This window comes from Salvia hispanica, chromosome 5 (assembly GCF_023119035.1).
Source record: "Salvia hispanica cultivar TCC Black 2014 chromosome 5, UniMelb_Shisp_WGS_1.0, whole genome shotgun sequence".
In the NCBI taxonomy this organism is placed as follows: domain Eukaryota; kingdom Viridiplantae; phylum Streptophyta; class Magnoliopsida; order Lamiales; family Lamiaceae; genus Salvia; species Salvia hispanica.
This window is the reverse complement of record NC_062969.1, coordinates 10429601-10452688: the sequence shown is the minus strand read 5'-3', so window position 1 is coordinate 10452688 and position 23088 is coordinate 10429601. Positions and strand designations below refer to the sequence as shown.

The following is a 23088-nucleotide window of genomic DNA, read 5'->3' as shown; positions in this document are numbered from 1 at the left end:
CAAAATTTTCTCCAATCCATTTCTCCAGTCTCCACCACAGCACTAATAAAGAATTATCGAAAGTAAAAAAGGGGAGTAAGAAATACTACTACGTACTTAGGTGAATTGTATCTTTACAATAATGTGAAACATCAAACCTAAGAAATTCCTAATAATGTTGATACAACCTACCAATTCACAATATCAATTCCAAAAAAACAAAACATTGTAGGGCCTTTCATTCAACTGAAAGGAAGAGAAAATCAACTTAGAGAGAGAATTTTTCGTTAATGGAGTTCTGTTAGTTTTGCTCGGTATTTATAGAAAAATATTTCAGTATTGCTCTCCTAGAAGTTGTTGGCCAAATTGAAAGTGTGGCGTGCAAACTTTTTTCTCAAGATTGCCAGCTTTTTTTCTTTTTGGAATATGTACCATCTCTTGGCTACACACTGTTCTATGTGAAATTTACTTTTGCAAGGAAGACAATATCTATTTCTGTCAGACTTCATACACATAAATCTAAAAACTTTTCCATATACACTCCCATTTTCCCGCCAAAATTGACTCCAAAAAACTGCCACTTTATATAATGAAAGATTTGATGGCGTTTGATACTTTGATCTAAGTAACGATTCATCAAATAATCTTGCTATGTCTTATTTATTTGGCGTGCTATGTCTTATTTGCATTAAAAATTGATGATTCCGTGAAAATATTTCAAGAAAGTAATGTTCTTAAAGATTATGATTTTTTGAAATATGATTTCTGATAGATTATTTATTCTGTAGTATTTGGAAATATTTAGAATAATTGTTCAAATTTTGAATTTATATTAATCAATTAAATTCTGAAATGATTCTCACAATAATAAATTAACTAATTGATAGAATAATGAGGTAAGTTTTTTTTATTAAATTTTTAATTAATATAATAATTTTAGAATCAAATTAAAATTCATGTAGTAAGATACTGTATTACTCAAGAGCGTAATAATTTTGTATTACTGTATTATTATTATGATTCATAATTTCAATATAAACATTAGATTTTTCATAATAAGTTACGGAGTAATTGATAACATATTAATAACAACAATAAGTAAACTATAATAAACATTATTAAAATTATAGTAATTCTTTATTATTACTAGGGATGTGAATTGGGCTAATCTGTTTGGGTTAAGGCCAACCCACACGGGCCGTGGGGCTATACCCCAGGAGAAACGGTAGTGTTGGTGAGGTGCTTTATTGATGTTTCAGAGGACTCGTCATCGGAAACAATTAGAAGTTCCATATATTCCATGGATTATTGAGAAGTACAACACTCAGAGGCTGAGGGGCTCTATCGAGTGTGCGTACGAAATGATCTGGAAGCAGTGATCATAGGTTCAAAAGGACGTGCAGAAGAGGGGTGGCCTCTACGCCAACGCCCAGAAGATGTGGCCGGACACAGCTTGGCCAAGAAGGCGTTCTTCACTGACTTAGACGTTTGGCAACTTCTCCAAAGGAGCCCCAAATTTAGCTGTGGATCTGAGGCTAAAAGTGGTGCACAGAAGAGAACAAAAACTTTGGCCGAGCGATGGACGTACTTCCATCGACCTCAACTAGGCGGAGCAGGAAGAGCCTGATAACTTCTGGCCATCACCCAGCAACCAGAGTCGTCTACGATCCCTCAACAAGTGTGAGCGTTGCGTCACCCTATGGAACATGATAGGGATCCAACCGTTGGCCAAGGCGGAGGCTCACCAGCAAGCCACGCCAATGAAGATGCAGAGCAACCGACAAGGGGAAGACGCAGAGAGAGAACGAGTCGAGCACAAGCACGGAAGGACAGACCCAGACGGAATGCGTCTCGACCCCTAAAGTTTAAAGACTTCGTCACCTATTAGAATTAGGATTTATTGGGATCGTATCTTTTTGTTTATTTAGTTTTGCTTTCCTTATTTTTGGAACAATTGCCTAGTTTAGATTAATTAAATCTTTTCGGGTTTTCTTCTTGATTCTTTCCCGAATCGTAAGTCGAATCAAGCAGGGTCCGAACTCTATATATAAAGAGTTCATTAGAGAGTCAAAAATCATCGAGAAATAAGAAATAAAATTCTTTTCCTCGAAACCCTAATCCTCTCAACCCTAGCCTCCGCTAGGTTTATCGTTCTTAGTGTTTCTCATCACAAACAGGTGCTCAATTCCCTTGATCGAACTTCAGGTTCTATCAGAATATCAGTCTTAATGTGAACTTCCAACACATGGAACATTTGTTTGCCCAGGATACGTTAGAGGTGACCTCAGATCAACTCTGCATGCACAACCTCATCATCCGCGTACTCATTAAGAAGATCGTGCGATTCTTTTAGTATTCCCTCCGTCCCTTACAATTTGTCACCATTTTACCCGGCACGGGTTTTAAGAAATGTAATAGAAAGTAGATTGAAAAAGTTAGTGTCATGTGAGTCCTATTTTTATATATTAGTTTTATAATAATATGTGAGTGAGAATGAGTTCGTGAAATGTAGGGTCCACTACCAAAAATGGTAAAAATGAAAGGTGACAAATTTTTAGGGGTGGACAAAGATGGAAATAAGTGACATTTTCAGGGCCAGAGAGTATTTGTTATTTTAACTTTTAGGATTTGTAATTTTTAAATATTTAGGATTTGTTGTTTTACTTTATTATATATGAAGTACTTTCGTATTATACATTGTCTCGTATTTTAATTTTAAAAGTAAAATAATGAATGGTGCAAATTAATGTTCTGGCACGGGGAGAAAGCATCCATTGTAGAAGTTGTAGTCTGAGACAAACAAAAAAAAAAAAAAAAAAGAGGGAGATAAAAATGACGGCGTGGCGGAATTTTTTGCATGGAGATAGTCATCCCATTTGTATAGATGCCCTTATGTCACCTAGAAATGAATTCAAGAGGAAACTAAGCAACATGGCAAGCTAATCTCTCTCTCTCTCACTCTCACTCACCACCATCATTATCATTCATCATCATCTTGGAGTACCATAATACAATCACAGTATGCTGCACTTTTGTTGGCCCTTTGTCTTCTTTTTCTTCCCTTGTTTTGGTTGCTGCACAATGACCTTGATAGCTTCATCAAAGACAGCTTTCACATTCTGCAATATTTGGAGACAGAATGAGAATAGACTCGATAATGGACGTTGACAACGTGTTAAAATGGCATAAATATGTAGCTCCTTGATCACACCTGTTGTGTCTTGGAACTACATTCAATGTAAGCAGCTGCTCCAATCATTTCCTTGAGCTCCTCTCCCTTCAAAGAAAAATGATACATCAAACCGGATTTAACCATGTAAAAAAGAACTATATATACCTCTGCAGTTGAGATGAGTACCGCCTCAGGGTCGTCCACAAAGAATTGTTTATCATCTCGAAGATCTGAAAATAAATTAGATATCTCTATTCTACCGAACTACACATAGAATGTAGTAAACCACAAAAACAGCAGTATGATGTGATGAAAGGAGATCCTAACCAGTCTTTGATCCGACAACAATTATGGGAACATTAGGAGCATAATGCCTCAACTCAGAATTCCACTGAGCATTTCAGAAGAAAAGGAAAACTATTAGCAACAAGTGAGAAAGAAGATAACACTGAGTAGGAATTAAAGAAGATTGACCTTGTTGTGGACACTGTCATAACTAGTTTTGGAAATAAGAGAGAATACAAGTATAAACACATTAGCTCCATGGTAGCTTAGTGGTCTCAATCTATTGTAATCCTCCTGACCTGCTCAACAGAATTCATGACTAAATTTTTCTACAAATAAATTAGTACTACTACTAAATAAAATCAAGAACCAAGTAATTTACCAGCAGAGTCCCACAGCGATAGATTAACACTGCTCCCACCCACCCTCATATTCACACTAAAATTGTCAAATACAGTCGGGATGTAACCCTATTCATCGCACAAATAAAGAGTAAATATTCATTTTTAGTAGTATGAGACTAATTTTCGTGGACTGATTGAAAAAAAAATGATACAGTACCATTTTTTATGGACAGAAGGAGTAGTAGTTTAGCATGAAAGAAAGAGAGAGAAAACTCAACCGTAGGAAAGGAGTTTGTGGTGTAGGAAATGAGCAAGCAAGTTTTACCAACGCCTCCGTCTCCGACGGTGACGCATTTTATGAACCTATAACTAGAGGCGCTCATCGCCTCCTCCTTCACAAACTGGTGAACAATAGAGCTCAGATTTATTACCTCAAAATTTATGCTCTACAGTCTACATACACCGAATCAACAATCAGTCGCACAATACAATTAAACAACGAGAAAAAACCTGCATAAATATGTGTATGCATGCAACAACTAATCCAATCAACTGTATGTGTGTGTGAGAGAGACACACATAGAGTCCTAGAGTCGAAGAAAATTTCTTACCTTCTTCTCTTGATCACTTCTTCTAGTTTCTCTTTTAATTTCTCATTGGTACTGTTTGAATTTTATGTTTTGGTATAATCAATTTAATTACAATTTATCAAATATCATCACTAACATTTCATTCAGTACACATGATTTAATTTTCACTTTTCAGGGTATATACAATGCAATTATTGCAACATTATTATAATTGAATTCATGATTGTAATTTACTGTTCCGATTATTGAGATTTACTCCAACATTAATATTTTTGTGTAAACACGGTATATTATAATTGGGTTTTCTTTTTATTTGGAGATAAATATAACCATTTATTGAAGAAATTAAAAGGGAAAAAGTTATTGGGTGAAGCCAATGGAGAGAAATTGACTTCCAGAGAAAGTTTTGAACCTTTATAAATACCAAATTATTTTGTGCGCTTAGTTAACCATTACGCCTAACATGTTTCCTCTCTCAAATTGAATTGCTTGTTTATACATACTCATGTTTTTCATTACGTAGTGGAGTAGTTTTTATTTTTATTACTTTCTGTCATTGGTTTAATTTTGTTATTATATTTGTGAATACAGGAGTACTATTTATTAGATGGAGTATATTGTTATAAAAAATACAAAAAAGTAGATGGAATGATAAGAGTACTAGTTACGATATAGTATTCGATCATTAACACTTCCAATATGCGCTTCTTCACAAAGTAAGCATTATTTTTCCTATTATTTTTCAATATGATAGTGCTCCTGGTATCTATTTTTATCATAAGCAATCATAGTATGGTGCAGCCTTTTTATTTTTTTTCTTCCCTTGCAAAACAACCTTGATAGCTTCATCAAATACAGCCTTCACATTCTGCAAAATTTGGAGACAGAATGAGAATATATATACTCGATCATGGACATAGAGACAACGTGTTGCAATGGCAATTGAAGATAAAGGTGTAGCTCCAAGTAACACGGCTTTATCGATCACCTCTTGTGTTTTGGAACTGCATTCAATATATTCATTTTCTTGAGCTCCTCTCCCTTCAAAGTAAAATGGAAATCAACGGTCGTCATCGCTTATATACTGGAGCTTTGAAGCGGATTTAGGGCGTGTAAAAACGAACTATTTATACCTGTGCAGTTGAGATGGGTATTGCCCTCGACAAAGAATCATTCATCCTCTCGAAGATCTGAAAATAAATTATATTTCACTATTTCTACCAGTGAACGTAAAAAATATCATTAATTATGATGTTAATGCTAGAGATATTGATGGAAGGAGATCCTAACCAATCTTTGTTCCGACAAGAATTATTGGAACTTTAGGACCAAAACGACTGAGCATTTAAGAAGAAGAAACAAGAACTATTAGGAACATGTAACTTTAAATCCATCAGACAGAAGATGACAATAAAGTGCAGCTCAATTGGTAAGGCGCATCCTCTCTAACTATTAGGTCAGGGTTCGAGTCATCACGTGGTGGATGACTTGAGGAACCATTGATATTTGATGATCGTCTTAAAAAAAGTAAAAGAAAAAAAAAAACTGATCGAGCAGAAAGAAGATTGACCTTGATGTGGACATTGTTATAACTAGGCTTGGAAATAAGAGAGAATACAAGTATAAAAACATCAGCTTTACGGTAGCTTAGTGGTCTTAATCTATTGTAATCCTCTTGACCTGCTCAATACAAGTAGTAATAGGCTTCTTGAGTAAATTTGTGTACAAATAAATATAATCAAGTCGAAACTGATCAAGATTAACAAGTAGTAGTGATTATTACCAGCAGTGTCGAACAATGATAGATTAACACTATTGACTATTCCCATCCACCAACACATTGGCACTAAAATTGTCGAAGACGGTTGGGACGTAATCCTATTAATTCATGCCAAAAAGAGGAGACCAATTAATATGTTATCAATAAAATCAAATTCATAAAGCGTTGGATCATTGAAGCTAAATTCAAAAACATTGATGAAGAAATCCTCACTAAGATTTAAGCACATATATATATATATACTTCAATTTCAACGATTTAACTAAAACAGTCAACGAATCACAGCCTCGATTTTATTTAGCACGAGAAAGAAAAAGACCTCACCGTAGGAAAGGTGTTGGTGGTGTAGGAAATGAGCAAGCAAGTTTTACCGACGGTGACGCATTTTATGAGCCTAGACGTAGAGGCGCTCATCTCTCCTCCTTCACAACCTGTGAACAATCGAGATCAGATATTTAAACAATGAGAAAAAACCTGCAAAAGTAGGGAATCATAACCCTAATATCAGTATAATTTTTTAAAAACCTAATTTTGTGTATGCATGAATAATCATGCAGCAACTATTCAACTTACCCAAACAGCTGTTTTCAATGTCAGTTAAAATTCACAGTGAAAAACATGTTATGATAGAGAGACCAAGATTCGAAGAAAAGTTGATCACTTTCTAATTTCTCTTTTGATTTGTCATTGTTGTTTGAATTTTCTGTGTTTATATAATCAATTCAATTACTACAATTTATCAATTAAATATCATCACTAACATTTCATTCAGTACACATGATTTAATTTTCTGGGTATATATAGTGCAATGGCCAGCAAATTAATAGTACAATATCATTGTAGTAATTGAATTCATTATAATTTACTTTTCCGACTATTGATATTTACTCCAACAAACACTATATTATTGAGTTTTTCTTTTTTATTTGGAGTTATGTTGAATTTTCATTAAAGAATAATGACTCAAGACAATAGATTGCATGCCTAATGTGAGCCCATTTAGCGATGTTTGTTTTTTAGTTAGTGTATCTAATAATAGTATATAAAAACAATAGTAATATTTTTAATTTTACAATTTTCATAAAAATCGACTAATCGGTTTGTTTGTTATCTTTATAACGTCAAATATATTACTCATCTATACACAAAGAGGGAGTTTTGGTGTTATTTACAAAACTGTCATTTTAATTTAAAAAATAAAAATTTAATAGAATTGGTTTTTGTTAATAATCTTAATTAGGCTAACGTTACATTATTTAAAAGGTCAATTTAATCAATCGACATTATTTGAAACGTCTAAACAATTACTACAATTGATTTAAGTTTTAATAGTGGACATACTAAAAGTCACTCTGGGAAGAATACCAAAAGCTATAAAGATCTTCTATAAATTCCAATGTAATTGTGACAAATTCACCAAGCCGATCGAGGAGGTCAGCACATGCAGAAGCCAAGCTTTGTTTATTTGAGTGCTACAATAACAGTGTGAAGGAAGCATAGATGAAGGAGGAAGAGAGAAAAGGGAGAGAATGTAGGGGCGCTGATTTCTTATTATTCTAACCCTAGAGATTGTATTTATATAATTAGGTTGTTGGTTGTTGGAGGAGAAATGAACAAATAAGTTTCTTGCAGCTTAATTATTTTTGTTTTTTAGTTTTCAACATCATAATGATTAATGAGTTTTATCTTATAATGTAGATGGCTAAAAATTGCGTTGACGATAGTTTTTTTGTATTATGTATTTTAGGTACAAAATTGCAGGAGTATATTATTGATGGATTAGTGATTAACTTAAAAGTAAAGACATATTTAGCTATCAGTTGATTAAAAGCAAAATAATACTATATTTTTTATGTGTTTACAATTTGTGTTAGGTATTCAAAATATTTTAATTAATATTCATGAGTGTATTTACTATATAAGTGATTTTTCCCGTGCATAATTATTTTTAATGTCATATGGAGTACTACTACATTTTGGAATAAATACAATGTGTCATGTATATCATTGTTTTTTAATTTATTTAATTTATTTATAATTTTAATTATTGTTTGAAAAAATTAACAAAAATGCCATTGTTGTTACTTTAAATGCATATTATAACTTTTAATCACAATTAAGTTATAGCTAATAAAGTTATAAGGAAATGGAAGCTAATGGGGTTGCAACAAAGAAATGGAAAGCCAAAAGACTCAACGATCCCATATACTATAATAATTGGTGGATTTGGCACTCTCTATAAGCAATTACTAAATCATAAATGAGCCAAACGAAACGCATGCATTATTATTTCAGATGCCATCTGCATCGTACTCCTTCCCGAATCCTGTTACTCCAATGTCTAAGAAACTGTAGAGCTTCGGGAAGGACTTGAAATGAGGTCGATCGAGCACTATCGCCGGATTGTCTCTATCCAATTTGATGATCCATGAGGATAGATCGGGAAGCGGTGTCGGAGGGAATAGATTGTGTGTTTCGATAGGTAGAATCCCCGGTGGTGCCGGAGATCCTGGAAACGGGCGGACAAAGAGGGACGACTGTGCGTCAGGTTAAATGAGTATGCACCAGCGGAAAAGAACACAAAACTCCTTTTATTTTTTTAATTTTGAAAGTTGCATTCACGTCCTTCATGTATAAATATGTTTCGAATAGAGCAGGATGATTGTACCTGGTTCAATTTGGAAACAAATAGAGGTTGGACTAGAACCTTTCATCGAGAAGGACACATAAATTTTTTGGAAAGAAACATAGAAGTAAACGACGTTTTTTTTTTAGATTTAGGATTTCATCTCTAACCGTAAATTGGGCTTCATTATTTTGGGCTAAATAATTACTCCCTCCGTCCCGCTTTAGCAGTCCCATTGACTTTTCTGCACTCGTTTTGTAAAAATGATAATAAATAGTTAAAGTGAAAAAATAATAAAGTAAAAAAGAGAATAATGTAGAGAAGAGTCTTATCTACATTATTCTCTTTTTTACATTATTCTCTTTTTTACTTTATTATTTCTCCATTTTAGCTATTTATTATCATTTTTACAAAACGAGTGCAGAAAAGTCAATGAGACTGCTAAAGCGGGACGGAGGGATTACTATTGAGAAGGGCGATATTTATGAAATAATAGTGGTATAATTTTTTCTACACATTTGATTTTAGTTGATATCTACATTATTGTAAAATTAGATTAAATTTTTTTATATCTTTTTAATCTTCAGTTTTCTGTGATTATCCAAGATCTTAAAAGAACAAGAAAACTATATAATACTCCATATGACATGATATTTATAATAATGTTAGCTATTTCATAGTATTAGTATTGTGGTGTATTTTGTGTAATCTTTACACGTTAATAATATAAGTATTTCATAAAGTAAGTGAAATTTGTATTCAATTTTTAGTATATTTAATATATAAAAACAATTAATAAAAAAATTGTGTTAAATTATTACTTTATGAAGTTGTTGTAGTTGGATATATATTATGGGCTTGAAAGAATTATTAAGGAGTTATCTTAGCTGTTTAACATAAATATGATATTTAAAAACTGTTATAAAATTAGATGCACAAAATTTATGAAATTAATAGGTGAATTGTTGATTGATTGACAGCTAATAATATTAATGAGTGCCAATTTAATTTTTAATTTATGGAATTAATGAGATTAATAAAATAATGATATTTAAATAATTAAACGCATAATCAATAATGTAATGAGAATAATGGTATTTAAATATTTAAATAATATTGTACATGTTTTGAGCTTTTTTCCTACTACAATAAAATTGAATTTCAATGTTTTATTTGATTAGTAAAAGTGAACTAAACGTTGGTTGACTTGCAACTTTAGTGGCACAATATTTTACACTGTTCTATCATTACTGGGACGGAGAGAGAATTTTATTGATATTTGGATTATTTGTTGGTCATGATGAGTATATTTTAAAGTTAAGGGTTTTAGGATTTAGGCTTCAAGGTTTAGGTTTGTAGTGTATAGGGTCACTATATTGCAATGAAATGAAGCTCGACTAGGAAGTGTCTCACCAGTGCAATATTAAATTATAGGTTTTGATTAACAATATCTTAAATCTCATTAGGAGAAGTGGTAATATACATTCTTTAGGTTTTTTTATTTTGTGTGGTGTAAATTTACTTTATTTTTTAATCTCGCGATCAGAGTCATTTTTCCATTTTACAAAAATAATGTACAATATTATTATTTTCCACATATCTATATTTTAGCTTAATCTCAACATGATCACATTAAAATGTCGACACATATTTGTGTTGACATTTTAATAAACTGTGTTGCCATTTAAATGTCAATGTCAACATAATGTATTAAATTATCAACTTAAGGTTATGGTGACATTTCAGTATCATCGTATTGACATTTTTAATACATTGCATTGATGTAACGCAAGTTAGCAAACTTAACAAAAGTTAGCAACGAATCACACCCCTATGGTCATATTTATTAAAAATATGGAAATGTACATTAATTTTTTTTTTTTCAAACTTGCTATATTCATATATATGTTTTTCTATATTTACGTACAGTTTTCAACATTATCATTATATAATAAAATTTTATCATCTCAAATTTGTGACACAAATTATTATAAACTCATCATTTGTGTATCACAACTTTATTTTAATAGAATTCACTACTTTAATCAAATGTATTATTTATATTTATTATTAAATACATTATAATTGTAGACTTCATATAATTTTATTATTTTAAAAAAAAAATTCATATTTGAAGAGAACAAAGTGGACCGTGCATAGCACGGGTGTGATACTAATACTCATAAAATGGCAAATAGAACGTTGGTTTTTATAAAAATTGTAAAATAAAAAATGAGTCCAAAATTTTCCAAATAAAGAATTATTAGACGGTGCTCCAACCCCAATCCTGACACAAGTTTTTGTACCGTAAATCTACAAAATTTCCAAGAATTTGGAGACAAGTAGGAGGTCAAAGCTCTTCATCGGAACTAAGAAAATCTAACTCAATCATCTTAACACCAACCTCTTTGGTGTTCTTTTCTTGGGACTTTTTAGGATCTGTTTTCAATCTCTTGGCATCTGGTTCTTGGCCTTGTCTGAATCTGACCAACCAGATACAAGGGATTTTCAGCAAGAAATAGGAACACATTTCTAAACAAGAAATACAACACAAAACTTTTCCCCACCTGTTGTTGTCTGGTCTACTCGTTTGCTGACGTGGAAGGCTAGTGGCTTTGTTCAATTTGATATCCCTTTCCGCTGTAATTTAAGTGCAATGACCAAAATATGCGACCAAATCAAATGGAATCGAAAAAAGTGATATTTGAATGTTATCTAATCATGAGTATTCTGGATTAAACAGAAGTTACTGAACTAGTGGTTTTTGGGAGAATTGTGTAATTCAATAAATCTTTTGTTTACTAGATTGGATAATCCAAAACAGGATTATGAAAAAAAAGCAACAATATAATACCTGTGATGTGATTCATAAACCTTATTCCTTGAGAGTGTACATTTGTTGTCACTTTGTCTGCCTTGCTGCAAGGACATAAGTTGATAGATACTTCAGATATTGCAGCAAGAAATATAGAGAATTTATTGGAGGCGCATTCTTTACGTATAAACAAACATTCTTGAGATTGGACAAAAACATTGTAGTAGCATTGAAATATGAATCAGTTAAAGGAGACCTCAATGCCCTCTTAAGTCCTTCCACAGACAATAACTTAGTAGACTTTGTTGAGCTTGTTTTCGCTTCTGTAGGTTTCACCACATAGATTCCTTCAGACTTGAGATAATCTCTGAAGCCTGTCCTTAAATTCCTGGTAGATGGAACACAATAGTTATGTAACAAGAACTGTAAAAATGACAGCAGATGAAACTTGATCACTTACCCTCCTTTGAGCTCTGTCCTTGTAGATGTGTATTTCTTCGAAGAATTCTGACAACATAAACAACGAGTTAGCATAAACAAATCATATTCATTTGGGAGTGATTTAGGGGGGGTTATAGCCAATAGCTGTGTTCTGACAGTACATGTGCGTGGAAGTTGCAGAATTTTCTACGCCGTCTGCAGATGGAGAAAAATGTATTAGTAATTTGGATAAGTTATTCTATGTATAATTCAGAAATGCAATCAACTAAAAACTGATTATGTTCTTTATTCTTGGATGATCAAAAGGTTAAAAGAAGAAATCAGTAAATTTCTCCTCATTGCTTATATCATAGCCACAAAAAGAGTTTCTATAAAGTAGACTAACAATGAGAAAGTAAAGGAAAACTATTTTAAACAATGAAAATATCAGAAAACAAACTCAGCAAAGAAACCAATGTCCTTTGAAATTTATTGACACGATCACATCAGAGCAATATAGCATAAATTTGGCATACTTGTCAATAACTGCTGTGCAAGGGTCTCCATCCTTTCCTTTTCCCTGACAAACCCCCATATCTGCAGAAGTGCCTAGCTTCAGAATATGCTTAGCAGCAAAGATACTCAATGAAAATGTTCCCTGAAACAGTTGTGAAAAAATAGTAAAAAATCTTGAAAGGAAACAACCACCATATCACAGAATGTCAAATCTCATACTGGTTTATCTTTGCGGACGCTGCAATTGAGTAGAGCGAAGATGGTTCCTACTTTCGCCTCACAGCTCTTCTGATATGCATCCCCAAACAAGAAGAGAGAAATGGTCTCATCACCTAAGCATCCAATTTTCCAAATTGCAAAAGTCTTTCCTATGGAACTCATCCTCGGTGCACCCTTTTCTGCTAAAACACCAATAGTGGCCCAACACCCAGACAGAGTATCTCCTTTAATCAAATTCCTGGAATATAATAAATAAATGTTCTGCTGTCAATGACTGTGTTTTAGTAGCACCTATAATACAAAATTTGACTTCTTTTCAAATTGCTTACTTTATTGTGTCTAACTGAACATATTTAATATCTGATAAATGGTTGCTCAACTCAACACGGGAGACCACTGGATTCCTGAACAAGGAAAAATGAATTTCAATTAAAATATAGAGTATATATGAAGTGATTACACTTCTTGAATATTGAAGTTTGAACAAGAGCAATCTTTTCATCTAACATAGGCTTGTAAATACACAAATTTAGCAGAAAGTATATGCAAAATGGAATCCACTTGTACCAAACTCCCAACGTTTGTATAGCATATCATTGTAGTCAAGATAGAGACAGAACGCATATCTCATTTAAATTTTTCAAAAAAATCGTGCATATTTGCATAAAGCATTTTAATTCCTCGAAGCTCTGTGCCCTCATACTACAGCAGCTAATATCGGTAGCAAAGCTTAAATTGGAAATGGCATTATTAACAAATATCAAATCAAGTAAAATTGAAACCTACTGGATTCGCAATCCTGAAAACTTCTCAACTTCAATATCTTTCGAGCCTTTGCTCTTGCTCTTCCCAGAGCTCTGAGCTCTCTTGGCATCTTTAGCATCATAATCAAGGCAATCTCCCACCACATCTCGGAAAGCAGACAAATCCACAGGCCCAGTTCGCTGTGGCCTCCCATCGTCTGATAAATACCCTAAGGTACACGCATATTCATTCAACACATTATTTACCACGAATTTCCGAAACATCCCCATTTCCAAATACAGGGAAACTTAAAAAACATTCAGATTAAGTCTAATCTAATCGAAAGATGAATAACAATTTCCAGATTGAACTATCAAATCCATATATTTAATTCATGTTCGGCGCCGTATATAGGAAACAGCTCGAATCGAGGGCTACGCCAACACAATATCCGCATGTTACATACCAGTGCCAGATCATACAGACAACGCTATAGAGAATTTATACTTCAATCGCAGAAAAGCTATCAGCAGTGTGTGTGACATTGATTGTGAGGTACCTGATGGAGAAGCCGGCGGCGTTTCGAGCACGCGATCCTCAAGCGACAGGAGGAGATCGAGATCGTCTTGGTGGTTAGGTGTCGACATTGTCTTCGGTGATTACTGAGTTAGCAGCGCTTGATTTCTGTATTTGTGTCTTGTAATCTGGTTCGAGAAAATGAAAATGGGGATCCAAACTGAACTAGGGTTTAGATTTCATTCATTTTGCGGGAAACTTTAGAAATTTTTGGAGGGAAATTTTCTTAATAGTTTCAAACATTGGGGAGTGATGAATTGTTAATTAATCCTTTAATTGTTGACTACAATTAATTTAAGGCTATAAGATTTTAGAAATCTTATTGTCTACAATTTATCATGTGTGATTTCATTTTACATTTTTTAATATTAAAAAGATAATAGCAACTATCAAATTTAGGCTTTAAAAACACAATGTCAACACTGTGAATGAAATACATCAACACAAAGATATAACAATGTCAATACAATTTCATATTGACATTGTACAAGCATTGTATTGACATAATATGTGTCGTGTATTAATATAAAACTGTTAACGAAATTTATGAATATTTACAAAAATTTTATCAAATTTTGACATCAAAACATATACATGTTGCATCTCGTTATAATCCTTATAAAATTATCTTTAATTTGATGTATGTTATGCAGAAAAATAATTTAAATCGAGATAGTTATATGCATTTAAAGTTTTGGATGTGGAAAAATAATTTACAACTAATTTGTTGTAAATTAACCTCAATACCTTATTGATGCTTTTTTTTTTTATCGTATTGACATTCCGGAAATGATGATCTAGACCCTTGATTTAAATATATAAGGACTATTATTTAATTGTAGTTAGCAATTAAGTATTGAGTTAGCAATATAACACTCTCCTTCAAACATTTCTATATCTTTTTGTTTAGTTTTATAAATAGTTATCAAGGGGAGTGTTATATTGTTAACTTAATACTTAATTGCTAATTACAATTAAATAATACCTATTAGGTATTTAAATTAAAGGCCTAAATCATTAGCCCTAAAATGTCAATACGATAAAAAAGCGTCATATTAAGGTCAATTTACAACAAATTAGTTGTAACTAACTTTTGAAAAATATCCCAAAATTTTAAAACACATATAACTTTCTCGATTAAAATTATTTTTTCGCACAACATATATCAAATTAAAGATAATTTCATAAGGATTCTAACGAGATATCACTTGCATATATTCCGATGTCAAATTTTTTTTAAAAAATAAAAAAAATTCAAATTTTTTCGTACAACAACAAATGTCAACATTATATATAAAATATGTCAATATAATGCATGAAGAATGTCAATATAAGCAATGTGTTAACATTCTCAAAGCATTGTGTTGACATTGTCAAAGCATTATGTTGATATTTTCTAAACATTATATTGACATTTTCATCCAAAATCCTAATTTGGTAGTTTTTTTATATTTTTCAATTTAATTAATAAAAGTGAAAATTACATGTTGCAAATTGTAGACCACAAGTTTTCTATAATTATATGGTCTTAAATTAGTTGTAGTTAACAATTAAATGATGAGTTAGCAATTGATCCATAGTTATCAAATTATATATTTGTATAAAAGTATTTATTAAACTTAACTATTTTTATAATAAGTACTAAACTTAACATAAATAGTTATCAATTGAGATTTAATTTCATTTTTAAATATTTTATTTCATATTTTAGATTTAATATCATTTTTTTTTCACATGACAATGAAAATGTCACATCATATTTTATAGTATTAAGTTAATTTAATAAATTTTTAATAAATCTAATATGGTACTACTCTCTTTTTCTGCGAATAAAAATCTCGTTTTTTATTTTATTTTTAATCCATCCACAAATAGAAATCCATTTTCGTTTTACTGTAAATGGTAACAGGTCCAATCATTAACCTATTAGTATAAAAAGTTACTAGTACTTGTTTAATGTTATAATTTATAACATATTTGCACATTTTTCTTCAGTATTAATATTGATTCATCTAAATCAATATCAAAACATTCCATCAGGGGTGGGCACACGCACACTTGGCACTTGGGTAGGGCTTAACTCTTATCCAATTTTTTTTTTTTTTTTTTTTTCTATTTCTAAAATTTTTAAATTAAAAAAAATTATGTTGAGTCCTTACCAAGTACTCACTTCACTAGAGAACAAGTTCCTACTTGTAGCCCTTATTATGAACTTTTTCTATGTCCACCCCGATTCCAATAATATATACTCTCGATGAAATATATATGTGATCATACCTTCAAAGTTCAAACTTTCTCTCTCTTCTTGTATTTTTATTTTTTTTATGGGCGCGCCCTCTCTTCTTTTAGTCATTAGAAAATGTTTTTTTTTTGTTGGTATATGTATATGTGTGATATGGCAATATTTTTAATCTGTATGTGGAATTTTAGTTGTCAGATTGAACGAAATTAAAAAGAAAATTGAATTACGCTTACAAATATAAAAATATTTAGTTTATATTCTAAGAACTAGAACTTACTTATAAGTTAGTAAGTTATAAACTTGTTGACCGTATTATCCTACTTTTGAGTTGGTGACATTAGATTTATAGATCTTTGGATCTTATATTTTTACCTCATTGAAAAAAAGTTTCTACATAAATCTTGATATTCATTATTTGTATTTATTTCATTGATATTTTATTTAGGTACTACTAGTAAATTGCTACTTCTAATATATACATTTTGCAAATAGAGGACGTTTGATCATTCGCAATTTCGCAGTCCTAATAGCAAAGCCCCCCCCCCCCCCCCCCAAACAAAACTTAATAGTAATATCAAAACTATTAACAGGTCAAATACAAAAATACCATCAAGCAGCAAATATACCATCCCATACATAAAACATATGAAGAATATCAAAGGATCTACTAGAGTCGTGGTTACGTTGAATATTATTTCAAAATCACACAAATTCCTAACTACTAGTAGTAACTAGTCATCATCAAGAAGTTGACAAAAAAAAATAAAAAATAAAAAAGACCAAAACCATACAATCATAGAAATCAGCCAACCATGGCCAAGTGGCACTCATCCTCGCACGCCACGTCACCATCGCATACGGAGACAACAGGCCGGGCCCGACTAGTTTGAAAGCATCCGAACTTTGCTTGGCCCAATTAAAGTGCCGCTTCCCCTCTTCTTACACATTCCACGGAAGGGTCGACATGGTCGCACGCGCCGAACTGAAATGACCTTAATGGGCACGCAATGACCCGACCTTCTGTACCGCAGGGGTGCTTTTGGTCATTTCACAATTTTATCCATTTTATGTATATCGAAATTAATGGAAATTAAACAACGATTGGAGAGAGAGGGGCAAGATGACTTGTAGAAGAAAGTGGGTAGAATGAATTTGAAGTCGAAAATTTTGCAAGTATTGGGAGAATTCGTGGTTTGATTTGAGCTAGTGGGACTTGGATTGCATTTGAGAAAGGATTTTCAAATTTTTTTGGTCGAGATGGGTTTTGTCAGTATGATAATGGGGTTTTGTGGATTTGGAGTAGGGATTTCTTCTGGATTGGTTGCTGGATATTTCTTATTCATCTACTTTCAGCCTTCCGATGTTAAGGTTTCTATTTCTCTCTCTCTGAAACACACACTCAATTTGCTAGCTATGCACAATTTTAGGTGATTTTTAGCCGTGAGCATTTGTGATTTGAACATATCTAAGTTTTTTCGGATAATTGACATATAATAGAGGTTTCAGTAGTTATTTCCTAGAGGGGGGATTTTGAGTTAGACCGAGAAGTAGAAATGAAGTAGGAACGGCTATTTCTGGTCGAGATTTCAGTAGATTTATGTTGTAGATGGAATTCATGTAAGGTGAGAACTGTTGATGATTTGTTTCTCTTAGCCATGCTAGTATTTATATATTGGAGCACAGCTCCTACATTGTTAAATCATAATCGGCCAGAATGCCTATTGATACTGGCAGACAGAATCCATCACGATTTCTGTGAGCTATGGTCGTTCTTTATATATTGGAGCACAGCTCCTACATTGTTAAATGTGGGTGAATAATGCTGCCAAAACACATATCACCTTTGTAGCTCAATCAGCTTGAATTCTTATAGTATATCTTTTGTGTTTTCAATTAGATTTTCAGTTTTCATTCTGGCATAACATACATGAACTCAGGCATTTTGGCATATTTTTTTTGCTTTGTTTCATTAAGAATTACTACACCATATGTTTGTATTTTTTAATAGTTTAGGATGTGGTTTGTGAATGAAAAAATGTAGAAGAGGAATGTATAGATCAATTGAGATATGCTGCCAAATATGATAAATGCTTCTTACTCTTGTACTTCGACAGAATCCTACAATCCGCCCTTTGGTTGAGCAAGACTCTAAAACTCTGCAACAGTTATTACCTGAAATACCCTTCTGGGTGAAAAATCCAGACTATGATCGTGTAAGTTTGCGAGGACTCAGTCACTTCTGCAATCACTTGGTTACTTAGTCTCTTGAGATTTAAATAGATTGTAATCAATGTCTTCCCACCCCTTTTCTCTCTTCTGGAATGAAGGTTGACTGGCTTAACAAGTTTCTTGAAGTTATGTGGCCTTACCTGGACAAGGTATTGATTTACATTATGTTTTCTGTCTAATTTACCTGGTCCATATGATCACTTTTATTTGCATTAATTGTTGTATGCTCGTAGGCAATTTGCAAGACAGCCAAAAATATTGCTACTCCAATTATTTCTGAACAAATTCCAAAATATAAAATTGAGTCCCTTGAATTCGAAGCACTAACTCTGGGAGCTCTACCACCTACTTTTCAAGGTCAGTAAAATAAAGGGCCATCAATTTTACGCTTTTATTCTGAATTGCTTAGGCCATAGTCTGTTGTAATTTAAAGAACATAGCAGAACATAGAAGCAACATGAAAGTCTAGTTGTAGTGGCCTGACTTACGCTGTCCCGAAACATAATGATAAAATCTCAATGACAGGGATGAAAGTCTATCTTACTGAAGAAAAGGAGTTGATTATGGAGCCTGCTTTGAAATGGGCAGGAAATCCTAATGTCACTGTTGCAGTGAAAGCCTATGGACTAAAAGCAACAGTTCAGGTTATTAGCTGTTTTAATTTCATTGAATAGTTTCTCACTTATATAATGTATGATCTGATCTATTTCTGTCTCCTTACCTTTTGCCAAAGAAATATGATGAAATAAAATGGAACTGTTAATTGTATGTAATGCAGGTTGTTGATTTGCAAGTGTTTGCTCTGCCCCGCATTACACTTAAGCCTCTTGTTCCTAGCTTTCCATGTTTCGCAAACATCTTTGTGTCTCTTATGGAGAAGGTCGGTGGATTACTTCTCCTTCATTTTAATATAAAAATGAAACTAGGAGAGAAGGGATGCCACACAAAAGATACCCGTGGAATTAATATATTCACTGTGTTCGTAATATTTTTTCGTCTGTGATACAAGTTAAGGGAGGTATTTTTAGTTCTCTCGGCCCACTGGAAACTTTTAAGTTAGTTCTTTAGAACTTGAAATGCTTTCATCTAGTACAGATCTCACATCTATATTTGTGTAAAAAGTCCTGTTCATTGATATTCTTTTGCAATAAGCTGGCTTTGGCCTGTTCTCATTGTTTGCAGCCTCATGTTGACTTTGGACTTAAGCTTGGTGGGGCTGATCTCATGTCAATTCCTGGCCTATATGGGTTTGTACAGGTACAACTCCATTATATCAATTCTTGAAACACATTATTTGAGAAAATGGAATTTACAAAATATGACCAAAAAGGATAGATGCCAGATATATATTGTGAATAATATTGCATAGTTGCATTTTCAGAGAGCTATTTGAAGCTTACTTGCATCTATTCAGATATGTATTGTGGTCTTATTGAATAATAATAGTATTGCATAGTTGTATTTTAAGATAGCTTATATATGCATCACAAACATTGATAATTGAAGCTCACTTGCATCTGTTTAAAAAGTGGTGATGCTATTGACATTGAATTTTAACTTGCAATCCGAGATTCTATTGAAGGGACCTTATCTTTTGAGTTATTTGCTAATACTGGAAGAAACTATATACCAGGGTCTGCCAAATGAGTACTAAAGTTTGTTTTTACACTTAAATTTGGGATTTGGTGATATAAACTTCTTTTTGTCAGATCATATGTGCTAACCATTTTGCGCATCCCTTCCCCATTCTGTGAGGGGGACGGAAATAATCCTTTCTGCAGGAAACTATTAAAGATCAAGTTGCTAACATGTATCTGTGGCCTAAAACCCTTGAAGTGCAAGTTTTGGATCCGACAAAGTATGTTTCTCATTCTCATATAATTATTTTATAAATAGCCTGCATTTCTGGAGGACCTTATATTCAGTCTGATTGACTCTAAATCATCAGAGCTATGAAGAAGCCTGTTGGGATTCTTCATGCGAAGGTTGTGCGGGCACTAAAGCTGAAGAAGAAAGATCTACTAGGGGCATCCGATCCTTATGTTAAACTGAAGCTCACTGAAACAAAGGCTCCATCCAAGAAGACCACAGTGAAACATAAGAATTTGAATCCTGAGTGGAATGAAGAATTCAGCATGGTAGTAAAAGATCCTGAAACACAAGCATTGGAACTTCTTGTTTATGACTGGGAGCAGGTATACATACTTAGTTGCAGGTTAGGCAGATTGTTATGTTATGATGTCCAACACTTGAAAATTGAATTTTTTTGTTTTGTAAGGTGGGCAAACATGAAAAGATGGGTATGAATGTAGTTCCATTGAAGGACCTCCCCCCGGATGAATCAAAAACTTTGACGCTGCCTCTGCTTAAGAATATGGACCCAAATGATGTTCAAAATGATAAGGTGCGTGGTCAGATTGAGGTCGAGTTGACATACAAACCTTTTAAGGATGAGGATTTGCCAAAAGATTTTGAGGAAACTGGTGAAGTACAAAAGGCTCCTGAGGGCACACCACCGGGTGGAGGTGCACTAGTGGTTACAGTCCATGAAGCTCAAGATGTTGAGGGAAAGCACCACACTAACCCATATGTCCGCATCATTTGCAAAGGAGAGGAGCGAAAAACTAAGGTGTGCAATTAACTCTTCCCCTCACTGTTTTAGTATATTATTCGAGCTATACTCTCTGACTTAGTTCTCTGTGCATATTTTGTGTAGCAAATAGATTCTAGGCGCCACTAAAGTAAATGGAAACTCATTCTAAGGGAATTCATTTAGAGAATCTAAATGATTACACAAAGGCGATCACACAAAGATTATGAACACAGGCATGATGACTAGTGAAACATAAAGAATTGGTATCTCGACAGGGAAGGTACAACAAGAAATTAGGAAATCACTTTAGGCATTCTGCTAGTTACAAAATAAATAAACGCTTGACTTTGGTCTCATTTAAGTACCACCAAATACCTACTTTGCCAGGAAACTAGCCTTATACAAGACCACTCTAAGAAATAAATTAGATCTATTTGCTGCTTTGTGTTATCAATTGTGCCAAATGATGCTTGTAAGTGTAGTAGTGGATTATCTGTTTAATGGTTGATTTAAATGTTTATACAGCAAGTTAAGAAGAACCGGGATCCTAGGTGGGATGAGGTTTTCACATTCATGATGGAAGAACCACCTTTGAAGGATAAGCTCCATGTGGAAGTACTCAGCACATCAACCAGGATCGGCCTGCTGCACCCAAAGGTATTCAAGTTCACCTTTCTATCGATGTAACAATTTGGCGCATGATTGAATATCAAGAAGGATGGTTAGAGTATAAACCAACCTATCATTACAGTTACATCAGTATCTACCAATCTTGCACATACAGCATATGCATATACATCATCTGACTAATTTCTGACTATGTGGCTCAACCCCCAAAATCAGGAAACATTAGGTTATGTTGATATCAGCCTAGCAGATGTTGTCAGCAACAAAAGGATCAATGAGAAGTTCCATCTCATCGACTCGAAGAATGGGCGGATACAAATTGAGCTGCAGTGGCAAACATCTTGACTTGAGGTTAGCCACTCTTGAGATAATGGAGTTATGAGCATGTAATGGCACAGGTGTTTTCGAGCTTGGTTTTGACAAAAACAGCTATATTATATTTCTGTATGTGCTGGTTGTGTATATCGACATATTTGGATCCTTGCATATTGTTGATTTCTCTCTTTATGAATTTCATTTTGACACACTTGAACTTCATTGCTGTAAAAGTTCACTGATGAAATGCCCCGGAATGTCTACCTGTGTGTGTTGGGAATGATTTTAAGTTTTAAAGTTACCCACATTTGGACCTCATTTATCAGTGTTTTACTAATGTTTGGATCTGGGTCATGTCCCATTTGACGAATTTCAACTCGTTGCTGACTCCAAAGAAGAAATGAGAATATGGAATGATAGACAATCTCGATTTGTGACATGATAAATTTGTCGTTGTGGGCCTAACTAGCTAATTAGTCAGAGAAGTTCACATTAACCTTGTTTATTTTAGCACCTGTAACGTTTCCTACAATATTTTCTAATACGCTGATATACGCTTGAGACACCAATAATATGACTATATGAGCGACGAACTAGAGCTTGGGGTGTGGTTTGCACAGCGATGGATGACTACGTGCTCTATGAGTGAGGAGAAGGGGGGTTTGCCGTCGTGTGATTATTACTTCAAATTGAAAAAAGACACTTTTATAAATTTATAAATAAGTACTACCATCAAATTATATCAATTGTACCCAAATAGTTCAACCTATGATAATTTAATGAAAATATGAAACCACCTCTTGTTTTTTTTGGATGTAAGTTGGTCTAAATTCTAATGGCTAATGCCAAAAGTTTTGAAATTGCGATCTTTAAATTTATACTCCAATCCATCTGAAATTGCGATCTTTAAATTTATACTCCATCCATCTCATAAAAATATGTGCAATTTATATTTTCGTCCGTCCCATAAAAATATATGCATTTCATTTTTGAAAAGTTATCCTCCCTCCGTCTCC

At 33.2% G+C, this 23088-nt stretch overlaps 2 protein-coding genes across 4 annotated transcripts; one reads left to right on the top strand and one right to left on the bottom strand.

Annotated features, from left to right (window-relative positions):
• Positions 1 to 2993: 2993 nt before the first annotated feature.
• On the bottom strand, positions 2994 to 14196 carry LOC125186646 (rac-like GTP-binding protein 5). 3 transcript variants are annotated; one of them, XM_048083054.1, is made up of 15 exons: positions 14050 to 14196; positions 13533 to 13719; positions 13076 to 13150; positions 12747 to 12984; positions 12548 to 12669; positions 12194 to 12227; positions 12052 to 12098; positions 11884 to 11979; positions 4059 to 4158; positions 3819 to 3906; positions 3626 to 3735; positions 3479 to 3542; positions 3317 to 3381; positions 3191 to 3256; positions 2994 to 3098 (listed from the first exon to the last, which is right to left on the bottom strand). In XM_048083054.1, exons 1-15 carry the CDS (start codon positions 14135 to 14137, stop codon positions 2994 to 2996), a joined length of 1485 nt encoding a protein of 494 aa, XP_047939011.1. In that variant the 5' UTR covers positions 14138 to 14196. The 3 variants fall into 3 exon arrangements, with proteins under 3 accessions (XP_047939011.1, XP_047939013.1, XP_047939012.1); XM_048083055.1 differs by lacking the exons at positions 2994 to 3098; positions 3191 to 3256; positions 3317 to 3381; ... (2 more) ...; positions 3819 to 3906; positions 4059 to 4158 and adding exons at positions 10965 to 11259; positions 11344 to 11416; positions 11631 to 11695 and having other exon boundaries at positions 11848 to 11979; XM_048083056.1 differs by lacking the exons at positions 11884 to 11979; positions 12052 to 12098; positions 12194 to 12227; ... (3 more) ...; positions 13533 to 13719; positions 14050 to 14196 and adding an exon at positions 5941 to 5954 and having other exon boundaries at positions 4059 to 4143.
• Positions 14197 to 17396: 3200 nt separating this feature from the next.
• Positions 17397 to 22390, top strand: LOC125188477 (synaptotagmin-1-like). The gene is made up of 12 exons (XM_048085335.1): positions 17397 to 17676; positions 18423 to 18521; positions 18636 to 18686; positions 18771 to 18894; positions 19063 to 19181; positions 19316 to 19417; positions 19720 to 19794; positions 20319 to 20395; positions 20486 to 20732; positions 20816 to 21166; positions 21656 to 21787; positions 21974 to 22390. The coding sequence occupies exons 1-12, from the start codon at positions 17566 to 17568 to the stop codon at positions 22100 to 22102; spliced, it is 1617 nt and encodes a 538-aa protein (XP_047941292.1). The 5' UTR covers positions 17397 to 17565; the 3' UTR covers positions 22103 to 22390.
• Positions 22391 to 23088: the final 698 nt, after the last annotated feature.